Source organism: Zootoca vivipara, chromosome 4 (assembly GCF_965207765.1).
Source record: "Zootoca vivipara chromosome 4, rZooViv2.hap1.1, whole genome shotgun sequence".
NCBI lineage: Eukaryota > Metazoa > Chordata > Lepidosauria > Squamata > Lacertidae > Zootoca > Zootoca vivipara.
This window is the reverse complement of record NC_142587.1, coordinates 51,859,841-51,872,336: the sequence shown is the minus strand read 5'-3', so window position 1 is coordinate 51,872,336 and position 12,496 is coordinate 51,859,841. Positions and strand designations below refer to the sequence as shown.

At 43.8% G+C, this 12,496-nt stretch overlaps 1 protein-coding gene across 2 annotated transcripts in view; it reads left to right on the top strand.

The window, feature by feature from the left end:
- Positions 1 to 12,496, top strand: part of CLIC6 (CLIC family member 6) — a 126,010-nt gene that overhangs the window by 13,495 nt on the left and 100,019 nt on the right. For both annotated transcript variants that reach the window (XM_088668756.1, XM_088668757.1), the window contains exon 2: positions 562 to 649. In XM_088668756.1, the coding sequence (XP_088524882.1) occupies positions 562 to 649 (88 nt within the window). The remainder of the gene's footprint in view (positions 1 to 561; positions 650 to 12,496) is intronic.

Sequence of the window (12,496 nt, the reverse complement as noted above, 5' to 3'; positions counted from 1 at the left end):
TTTTGTAAGAACTACACAGGCCAGTTTAACAGGGTTCTCATGAGCTTGTATGCATGGCTGATAGGCTGTTTGCCCAGTGGGTCACAGATTGTGCAGACTCACTTGCATATGCTTTATTTTCACAATAATCTGATGCTCTAAATTAATTATGACATTTCTATGATTTGGACTGTGCTATCAGAAAGCATCAACTGTGCCTCATGGAAAAGTTGACACAGACTGAATTTGGTGGACTAGTTTCTATAGACAGCTCTCATTTCTTCCTCTGGATATTTTTTAAATCAGAAAATGACCTACTGATACAAAGACTTGGTTCTTTTTACCTTTTTTATATTAGTGTCTCTTCCTTCCTGGTATAGATAGAGATGGAGCTAAATGTAAGTCTGTTGGGATGGAATTCCACAGGTAAAATAAACTTGTATGATTCTCTGAAAATATGTTGATTTGTTTTCTATATGAAGCTGAATGCATTAACACCTGCAGTTTCCCCCAATAAATTTCCTCAATTGTACAGTTAGTCTATAATATGTTTATTTAAATGTTCCTCTTGGCTATTTTCAGAAACAGCGATAATGAATTGTTACAGGGACCCGAACTTCTCAAAATTACCATCAGCCAAGCCATCACACCATCAGCCAGGACTTTCCAGGTAAAATGATTCATTAGTACACTGTACTTCTACTTCTTCTGTGGCTCATGGTAAGAAAATTGTAACTTAAAATATCCTGCTGGCCTTTTTTATGTTGTTAACCATATTGCCTTTAGAAGTCAGTTCAGTTTATTCCCATAGAGCAGGATGATGTCTGCAGAATGAACACTGATATGAATCTTCTGCTTACAGGTATTGGCTTTTTTTGTAAGACTTTAATGAGTTAATATAAACTATAGATATCCTTTAAAATACCCTGTTGTTAATTTTCCAAATGAGATGGCCTAGTTTAATGATGCACATGAATCTTTCATCTTATGTGGGAGTTCGGTTCCAAGGATTATAAGTAGTACAAAGCTGTTTCCTATATTTTGTAATCTGCCTTGATGACTTTGTAAACCACAATATTTTAATTGCTATATACCGTGTTTCTCCAAAAATAAGACACCGTCTTATATTTATTTTTCCTCAAAAAAAAACACACGGTGGCTTATTTTCAGGGGATGTCTTATTTATATATATATATTAAGTATGGTACAGTTTAACCTACAAGGTTAAACTGCCTATCACTATGGGTTATTTTCGGGGTATGGCATATTTTCGGGGTATGGCTTATTTTCGGGGTATGGCTTATTTTCGGAGAAACACGGTATGAAAATGGACCACAGCTCATTGGTACAGCTTTGCATGTATAAGATCACATGCTCAATCTTTGGTATCTTCAAGAGTCATAAGGAGCCACAGGTAATCAAAGGATGCAATACTAGACTAGACGGATTCTTAAAAGTTACTTCGTGCTTCTCAGTGGCACCACTAGGATTGGTCTTTGGGGCCTAGGCTGAAGGCCTCCCTCAATGAATCCAGGGTGGCAGTGGTGCGTAAGATGGCAAGCCACAGCATGCTAGAAAGCAAAGTGTGCACACTACCAATTTAATATACCGTATTTTTCCATAATAAGACGCCCCCATGTATAAGACATCCCCTATCTGGGGGGACTCCAAATTAAGAAAACACCCCTCAGCACTACCCATGTATAAGGTAAAGGTAAAAGTAAAGGGACCCCTGACCATTAGGTCGAGTCGTGATCGACTCTGGGGTTGCGCGCTCATCTCACATTATTGGCCGAGGAAGCCGGCGTATAGCTTCCAGGTCATGTGGCCAGCATGACAAAGCCGCTACTGGCAAACCAGAGCAGCACATGGGAACACCATTTACCTTCCCACTGTAGCGGTTCCTATTTAGCTACTTGCATTTTGACGTGCTTTCGAACTGCTAGGTGGGCAGGAGCTGGGACCGAGCAACGGGAGCTCACCCCGTCACAGGGATTCGAACCGCTGACCTTCTGATCAGCAAGCCCTGGACTCAGTGGTTTAACCCACAGCACCACCTGAGACGAGCCCCAATTTTAAACCTTTTTTTTTGTTAAAAAAACCTAGTCTTATACACAGAAAAATACGGTACATACCCCCAAGGCAATGAGAGTGGCAATGAGAGGAGCCAATCAGAAGCCAGTTTTAGGCCAATGAGGGCATTGGAGCATGCAGGAAGCAGGTCAAGCAACCTTAGATCAACCTCTTATTGCCCCAGTACTTTCTGTGGCCTCACAACCCCAAAGGTTGTGTCGGATTGGCTAAGTTCAATGCCGCTCTTGTTGTTTAGGGGAAATATTGTTAGTTAAAAGTTGTGGTGGATGACTACAAAGCCTCAGTCGCTATCAGGACATTGCTTTGTTTCCTAGTTTGTGGTAAGCAGGTTTGCTCCTTTACCTACATGTTCCTCCCATGGCGGTGGCCATTGGGTCTGTGTGGGAGAAGAGTGTCAACAGTAGGTGGGCGAGCAGGAGAAAGAAGCGTGTCAATTGGTTGAGTGTCCTGCCACTCAATAGGCCCCCATCCCCAACCCTGCTTCAAAGGCGCCTCATCAGAAGTCCTCTCAAACCTGGCAGTGCTTCTGGTGCAAATACACTACTAGGCTCCTCAGAATCCCATCTCTACCCATCTTTTAAAGCACTGCTAAATAGCTGCTTTCCATTTGGAGACATGACAGGATATGAATTTACCCTGTGATCCATGGCAAAGATTGGCAGTTTTGTTTTCTGACTAATTAGCTGCCACAATCAACCTGGGATTGGCATTGGGTGCACACCTCTTGTATTGCACTAATTTGGAAGGTGGGGTCTGGTACTCTTCACCTCTGTATTGTCAGGATATGATGCAAAAGGTTAAGGTGTAGTCTGCTTCCCTCCTTAGAAATGTCTTGGTCTCTCTCAGGAAGCTGATTGTAAAGTTACTGGAAGAAAAGCAACATATATTTCCCCTCAGCATATGGGATTGGATTTTCACAGGCGGTAGATCTGCTGAGTCAGTAAGCATTGTCTTGCTGAGCAACTTTTCTAATTGCAATCATGCTTTAAGCACCTCTTGTAAGTTTTTATTTACAGTATATGATCACTGGTTCCTGAGTAATGATTAGGTTCTTGTGTACGTGATAATGAGGCCCATCAATCAACAGTAATCGATAAGAATTAGCTCTGTCATACTTACTGTCAGAACGCGTGTCTTATTTCTCTGGCACTGGACAATGCCCCCCCCCACTTTAAATACCTAACCCAAGGGCATTCTTGTGAATCTGTGGTTGAAGTGAAGTAAAGCTAGTTAACTCAACTGAATCACACCTCCATGTTTGAAACTGCCACCTGACTTAAAATGGGACACGAACAACATTGCAGGCTAGGTCTTTTCTGTTCAAATAGAAATGCAGTCCAGATAATGGTTCTTAGTTTATGTAAAAAAATCCTCCAGCTTTTCATAATGGTAGAGTTAGAAGGGACCCCGAGGTTCATCTAGTCCAACCCCCTGCAAAGCAGGAATCCTGCCCACAGCAATCCCTGGGTGGGCTTGAACCACCAACTTTCTGGTTAAAGTCAGGTGCACTAACCCATCGCACCATCTGAGGGACCAGTAAGAATGTTGAGTGAGGCTATTTGTGGCGCAGAACACCAATCAAAATGGATGGCACTTGTGTTGATATTATAAATAGCAGCAGAGCTGTGTTACTGACAAGAAAGAATGATCAAAATCGTGAATCTGAATTATATTTCAATATCCAAAGACCATTTGGATAATAAGGAGGATGATTAAATATTTTTTTTAAAAAAAGTTGAGAGCCAGTGAACTAGAGGTTTGCAAGAAGCCCTTTAAGGGAGACAAAAACCGACAAGGCATAGAAGCACACACTTTTAAAAGAAAGGGCTGTATATGGCAATGGTGGCATTATAAGTCTTATTATTCAAAAAGTGAACTCCTATTCACGTGGAGGAAGCCTAAAAGGCCATTAACTGTTAATAACTCATTCTCGAATTTCCCCCCTTAAAAATCAAATTGCTCCTCTGTGGGGTGTGTGCCCTACATTGGGAACCACAGCATTAGTCTATTTCTAGAGTGCCCAAGATTGTTATGTTGGTGATAATTATAGACAGTGGGAAAATAGTTCCTCAAAAGAAATCGTATTAATGTGTACCTGTGTGTGCTTGCCTAATAGATTCTGTGTCAAATTACCTCAGCTGCCATTCTCTTTGCACAGGAATGAAAGGACAAAGGCAAATTTGGCAGTAATGTGAGGGTCACAACAGGATAATAGAACAATGACATGGAAACAGCACCTTCCAAGGAAAGGATTAGCAATTAAAATGGCAAGAATCCATTGCATTGTTCTTGCTGTCTGACCTCATTTTTTGCTTCCGGGTTCCATTCCAGTATTCACAAGGAAATACAGGTTAATAGATAGAAAGATGGGAATAGACACATTCACATCAATTTGGGTCATCTTATAAACAAAAATGGCTTCCAAGCAACCTGGTTGGAGTTTCCACCTTGATAGCCTGATTCAAGCTGGCATAAATTGTACACAGTCCATGTATGGTGGCCTGCAAAAGATTTAATAAACCTCCTATTTTTGTCGCTTGCTTGGGAGTTCAGATACCTGGCAGGTCATAATACAAGTCTGGTGAGCTGCACTCATGTTGGCTTAACAAGTTGTGCAAGCTTGGCCTAACTGAAAATGAAACTTAACCATAATTGCATTGAAGTAAGTCCCATTATTATTTATTTCTGGGTATGTACGTTTGCCTCCTGACACTAAATCCACACCAGCACACCTCTATAACTGCCATTGGTGTGAAATCTTAGAAGGGAAAATATTACAAAGGCCGACTGTAGTGTAGACTGGCATGAATCAGGCATAATTAAATTTGGATCGGAAGGTTGGCGGTTTGAATCCCCATGACAGGGTGAGCTCCCGTTGCTCGGTCCCTGCTCCTGCCAACCTAGCAGTTCGAAAGCACAAAGTGCAAGTAGATAAATAGTTACCGCTCTGGCGGGAAGGTAAACGGCGTTTCCGTGTGATGCTCTGGTTTGTCAGAAGCAGCTTAGTCATGCTGGCCACATGACCACATGTACGCTGGCTCCCTCGGCCAGTAAAGCAAGATGAGCACTGCAACGCCAGAGTCATCTGCGACTGGACCTAAAGGTCAGGGGTCCCTTTACCTTTACCTTTAAACACCTGAAGATGGAGACTGACTGTGGGCTCTGGATGCTTCCAGACTGTCTCTGTTTTGGGGTAGGATTCAGTCACATACTGGCAAATTCAGGTTTCACAATTACAGTATAGTGGATTTGGAGGTCTTGCATAACAAACCAACTTCCCAAAAGGACCAGGCTTTTCACAGTGAGGAAATTGATAGGAAAATGCACTGGAAAGTGTGGGATAATACTTCCTTTGAGGCAACATCATCTAGCCTTCCCACAAACAAATCAGGATAATATGCTCAATAACAACACGCCAGCTGGAAGTACCCAGTGACCAGCAAAAAGGAAGTTCTGAAATTCATATGATTTTATCTAAAGGGCACCATTCCAACTGTCCCTGTTAAGAACATACTCTCTGTGTTATCATAGTCACTGGTGTGGCTTACTCAACCAAAATTGAGTAAGTTCAGACACACAGCACTGCCCTCATGTAAGAAAAGTAATGTGAGGAAAGCTGCTTGAACATTGAAGGCTGGTGAGATGCTGGGAATAGAGAAGGAAGCAAACAAGGGAAAGAAAACATATATTCATGTACTGAATGACTAGAACTTTGAATTTCAGAAGAGAAATAGGTCACGGAAGAACCATGCCTGGTTGATTTGACTTCTTATTAGATCAATATTTTTCAGCTCTCTTTCACCAGGTGGGAATTTCCTAGCCTCTTTACCTAGTCCAAACCTTGGAGGCATCAGGCATGCTCCTTCACCATTCAAAACGGCTTATTCGAATAATTATCATAATTGGTGGCTGCCTCCTCCCAATAATTCCAGGAAAGCAGTTTCTTATTTTCTACCTGTAAGCTTTACCTTAAGCTTTCTGACTTAAATTTTTGTTGCAATAAACCTGTTAAAGGTTCTGAAGGAGAGCTGGAGTATAAATGTTTAAATTAGCCGAATTAAGACTTTAACTGGGTCACAACCAGTGGTATAATATAAGAATGTTGCACCAAATTCACACATGCTTTTAAACTACATTCCTGCTGGCTTTGTGCATATTCATGTGCACATGATTTCCAATCATCTGTTGGCTGTGAAGGCAGGTAAATTTACAGTTGTGTTTCAGTCTTCATGCATTTTATGGCCAGTGAACAAATTTCCATGTGCAGGGCCAACTAGACAGGCATACTGTATCTGTGTAGTCTGAATATATGACTGAAACGATCGTGTCAGGAGGGACACGAAAATATGGGGAATATTTTGGGACAAGCTAGGCTCCACTGGAACTGGGATGGAACCAGAATGTTGATGCTTCAACTAAAAAAGGCTGCAGAGCCGCTTTTAAACTGATTTTGGGGGAAAGCTGACAGGTGCTGAATAGGGCCGGTTTGGAACCAACTCGCCTCTGGAATGAAGATGTAGGTGAAAAGAAAATCATGATAATTTAAAAGGGAGATGATTAGAGACAGGCATTGTGAGAGCAAGGGCGTGGCGTGGGATAGCAATTCAGAGAGGACAAAATATTGCAGGTCAAAACATGAGTGTCAGAGATACTTGGAGAGAGAAACTGTACAAGTATTTATAGGCTAATGCCAGAGGCCTCCAAGGCAAAATGGGCAATTTTGAGTGCTTGGTTTTAGTAAATAGCATTGATGTAATGGGTGTAACTGAGACCTGCTGGAATGGAGAGAACCAATGGGACACAGTTATCTCTGGATATAAACTTTATAGCCCGCAGACCAATCTCAGTTTGGCCCCTGAGTGGGGATTTCTGATCCTTGTGAAGTGTGAAACTGCCAAGATTGAAAAACTCTACATTTAAAGGATGTGGGGGTGTCTGGGACAATACTGAGATGAGGAGGGCATCATGCGGATGCCCCCTACCTTAACAGGGAAACAGGCAGGTGCAAATCTACAATGTGCCTGTAATGATCTCTGGCAGGCAAGCAAGCTCTGATAAGAAGTAATTGACTCTCCAGCAGATTTTATGTAGGTTTATTTACAAAAAGACACATCCAGAGCCCGGCTTCTCAGCTGTTCTCATTTATGTTTGTTTATCAGTCTGAAGTTTCACTCCTCCCACAACAGGAAGGACGCCAGACTCCTGCCTTTCCCCTCTTGCCCTTCTGTTGCCTTCTGATTTTATCCAAACGCCTGGATCGGAGACTGAGAGGCTGACTTCCCCCCTCCTCCTCACTCTCACTCAACCCAGATTCAGACCACTGCTTATCTGCTGATTGCCTAGCAATGCCTTGGCTGCCTTCCAACTCTTCCTCTCCTTGAGAGCTAATAGAGTCTTCTCCAAAAAGTGGGGTGGAACTGCCCTTTCTCAATTCTGGCAGGCGGTGCTAATCTGCAGAGTCGGTCCCTAGTTCAATCTCTGAGTCTAACTCATCCCCTTACTCTGGGGGCGGCACATTCCTGACAGTGCCCTAAAACTCATTCAAGCAACTGCAGCCAGAAGAGGCTAAGGAGGCCACAGATTCTGTTAGTAATAGGAACTCAAGTGAGGTTGTGGGTGATCCTATATGCAAAACATTCTGCAAACGAATTGCACCAGGAGACAAATTGCTGCAGGATACATGGACTCTCAAAATGGTTAGCATTCTGCAGATGTAATGCTGGCAGGTAAGTATTTCTTCACCACAAACGTTGCCACAGAATAAGCCTTTAAACAAGTCCTTCTCACACACTTAAATAAACATGTGTTGGAATGAAGTTTGTACACTGAATGGGCATCCATCTGTTGGCATCACCTTTAATATCCCTGCGCCCATCAGCTCAGCCTCAGACCTTCCCACTGAATATGTTGCCAGAGTTCCTGATCACAAGGAGGCATCTAAGCATGCTCAGCCAAACTTTGTTAGAAGAATGTTCCTGCCCTTCCTGCTTAATGAAGGAAAGGTAGGGTTAGAACAAGCACACCTGGCATGTGCAGGAATGTTGGGGCCCAGTGCAGCACATACAGACTGCCATACAGTGCAGCACATACAGATCTTTGTGCAAATTTGTGTAGAAACAAAGAACAACCCTCTTGCATTTAAGGACACTAAAAGGTAAAGGTAAAAGACCCCTGACAGTTAAGTCCAGTCGCAGATGACTCTGGGGTTGCGGCGCTTCTTTTGCTTTACAGGCGGAGGGAGCCGGCGTTTGTCCGCAGACAGTTTTTCCGGTCATGTGGCCAGCATGACTAAACTGCTTCTGGTGCAACAGAACTCCAGAACCAGAGCAGCACACGGAAACGCCATTTACCTTCCCTCTGTAGCGGTCCCTATTTATCTACTTGCACTTTGAAGTGCTTTCGAACTGCTAGGTTGGCAGGAGCTGGGACCAAGCATCGGGAGCTAACCCCATCGCGGGGATTTTAACTGCCGACCTTCTGATCGGCAAGCCCAAGAGGCTCAGTGGTTTAGACCACAGTGCCACCCGCGAAGGACACTAATAGTTATTCATTAATTACATTTGTACCACCCTATACCAGCAGATCTCTTAAGTCAGCAGTGGTAGTAGTACTCCAGCAGAGTCTCCAGTCTGTCCCCTATTCCCCAACAGTAGGTAAATATACTAAATATAGGTCATCTATGACAGCTGAAAACAGTGAGGAACCACTGTGATTCAGCCATGCTGGAGTGGTACTAAGTATCCAGCTGGGGAAAAGTTCTATTAGGAAAGGACGGGCTGCATCATCTAGTCATGTCTCGTGCTGTAAACCTGATGGCATTTTCAACCTGGATTAAAAAGTTTTAATAATTAGGATCTAGTATTAACTAGCTGCCTCTTTAGGGTGTGTAGGAAACTAATATGGCACTGACAGAACTGGGGAGAAGAGCAGATGATGAGACTCCATTTATTGTCTGCTCCTGTTTTACTGTTTCGTTTATACCCATAGCACTTACGCTATGGGGTGTCACAGAGTTCCATCTTGGCCACATGCTGGAATTCCCTCCTGGCTGAAATACGAAAGGCCACATGAATATTGGCATTCTGGCAGCTCTTGAAGACTCACCTGTTTAAACAAGCATTCCCCTAAACTTCAGCTTCCTGATCTAATTGTTTTAATAGTTTTTAATTGTCCATTAAATGTTATGCTTTGTTGTATATTCTTAATGCTTTGATGGACTTGTTCTATTGTGTATTTTCATGATGTATGGATTTTATAATTGATTCTGTATTTGCAAGCTCTTTAGATGTCATTTTGGCATGTAAACAATATAGGTGGGGCCGTTTATCTGAGGTGGTTGTCATCTACCTTTTCTGGATGGGGTTGCTAACAAAACACCAGGTGTGCATTCTGGTGGTGGCTGATAGAGTCTGCATTATTAACTGAAGGCTTAAGAGGCCTCCAAAGATGTAGTGTGACCAATGGCAATCTCGTCTGGATAGCCTGGCCACAGTCTTCCATACTCTGATAACATCAAAATTTAGTAATGTGTTATTTAGGGGGATGTTTTGAAGACTGATGGAAACTTCCGTTAGTTCAGAATAAAACTGCTAGGTTGCTCACTAGCATCAGCTGATGGGAACATCCCTTACTATTTTGAAACATCTTCTTTAGTTGCTGCTCCATTTCCAAGGGCTGGAGTCGGCCAGTACTAGAGACTGGAGGGATGTGGGTGGCGCTGTGGTCTAAACCACTGAGCCTCTTGGGCTTGCCAATCATAAGGTTGGTGGTTCGAATCCCCACAATGGGGTGAGCTCCCATTGCTCTGTCCTAGCTCCTGCCAACCCGGCAGTTCGAAATCACAGGAGTGCAAATAGATAAATAGCTCCCGCTGTGGCGGGAAGGTAAATGGCATTTCCATGCGCTCTGGCTTCCGTCATGGTGTTCCATTGCGCCAGAAGTTCCATTGACCACATGACCCGGAAAGCTGTCTGTGGACAAACGCCATCTCCCTCAGCCTGAAAAGCGAGATGAGCACCGCACCCTATAGTTGCCTTTGACAGGACTTAACCGTCCAGGGGTCCTTTTACCTTTACAGAGACTGGGACCTAGATACTTGAAGGAATGTTTTCTCTCATGTGAACCTGGATGCCCTTCTCTGTACTGTTTTTATGTCATTGCTTTAATGGCAGTCGTTTTACCATTTTATTGTTAATGTGCTTTCTTCTAGTCAGTCATGTTGGGAATAGCAATATAAATGTAAATTTTTAAAAATGAAGTCTATTAAGTTTCTTATACAAAGGGCACAGTCCCATGATGAACAGCTACATGCAGTTAAGTCAGAAATATTCTTGTACCACGCCAGAGAAATGTCACTTGCTGTTTTGTGCTCTTCATACAAACACAAACAGAAGTCATACCAGAGAATAGTGTCAACCCTTATAAAGTCTCTAGAAATGTCACATGTGTGTGTGTGTGTGTGTGTGTGTGTGTGTGTGGTGGAGGTTGACATGTTTTTGTAGTTCACCGGAGAGAGAGGTTCAGAAATGCTTCACCCTTCTCTGCTGACTTCTCTCGGTGATGGATAATGGTCATTTCAGCTCTGGCTAACCATGCTGCAAATTGGACATCAGAATGACTTGCAATGGAAGCTTCCAGTTAGGAAAGACTGTTTTAATGGGAGATAACCTTGAAGGAGACACCCTTTCCCCTCCCACCCTTCTAAGAAGCAGGGACTAATGTGAGCTGTGGAATTCCCTCCCCACAGAAGTGTGTCTGGCACCTTCATTGTGTAGCTTTCATCATGTGGAGGCACACCTCCTCTTTGTCCTGACCGTTGGCACCTGAGACATATAATTTCAGGACCCACCCCATTGTTTGAATTGCAAATTGTTCTAACTGATTTTAATCTTACATTGTTGTAATCCATCCTGAGACCTTATGGTGAAGGGTGGATAAGAGAGCCAATAAATACTAGTAGTAGTTTAGGGAAGTTTTTAATATTTAATGCTGTATTGTTTTAACACTCGATTGGGAGCCACCCAGAGTGGCTGGGGAGACTCAGCCAGATGGGCGGGGTACTAATAATAATAGTAGTAGTAGTAGTAGTAGTAATAAACAAGTATGAATGCTCCTATACACGGCTGTAACTCAGCCTGTAACTAAACCTTAAGAGGTGCCAGAACTCGCCATGAACACTTCCCTTGTTCTCTTACAAAGAGGCGCAAAGGCGCCCACCTGAGAGGTGCCAGAACTAAGTTCCAGCGAGTTCTGGCTGGGGAAAAAAGCCCTTCATGCAACTGAAACCAGTAACATTTAGTTCCCCCATTTCCCCCGTACTCCACTTCCTCTAGGTTGGCCAGATGCAAAAGAAGACAGGGCTCCTGCACATTTCATAGCTGTGCAGAAGGAGAAATGTACTTTGAAATCCCCAGGAAGATACCATAGTATCTTCTGCAGAAAGCACCCTCTTCCTTTGCATCCGGCCACCCAACTTCTCTCCCCTGTTTTACTTCTCTCCCAAATTTTAGATTGTAAGCTGCTGGTGGCAGGACCTGTACTCCTGGCCTCTGTAGAACACAATGCACAAGTACGGCACCAAATAAATAAATGGAATGGTGGTGGGGAAGACACTGTAGTTTTGGGTGAGAAGAGGGACAGAAAGAGCTATGAACTTGGGGCTTACCAAGAGGGGAGGTGCAGGGAGCTCAGCAAGGTGTGACACATGGCAGCGGAGCCAATGGGAGGCTGCTGCCAAGATGCGCCACACCAGGCTGAGCTCCCCATGTTTCGCCTCTGCCACCTCCCTCTTGGTAAGCCCCACCCACACCACCTCACCGGTTGCTACTGGAGCTAAGGATAGTCGCATCTTGGAGAACAAAGTATCTTTCTCTGGAAATGTGTCACAGTAGTACTAGGAATACCTCCACCGATGTTTTATTTTAGAGGTGGGGAAATGTTGACCCTCCAGATGTCACTAGACTATAACTCCCGTCATCCCTGACCTTTAGCCATGCTGGTTGAGGCTGATGGGAATATTTACAGCCAAAATTTGAAGTGCAATCCTATGCATTTCTACTTGGGGGTAAGTCCCATTGGGTAGTGTCACAGTGGCCGGAGTGGGCTACTTCAGAGTAACGACTCTACACCGCTCTGCATTTTATCTTTTTATTGGTGCTGCGTATTTACAGTGCTGAAGGCAGTGCTATTTACAGAGACACATCTTATCCGCTAGAATCAGAACCTCCGAATGGCGTTTGGCGCGTTTTCCTCCAACATAACAACTTGGGGAGACCCATCCTCTTCCCCCTATGTTTTCTGCGCAATTCCGGAGTTGGGGGAACAGGTCTGCCCCCCTTGCTTTCCCCTTCCTGTCTCACCTGGGGCGCTGGCTCCGCTACCCTGTCTGAGCCTCGGACCCCACTTCCTGCTTCCCCACTTGAGA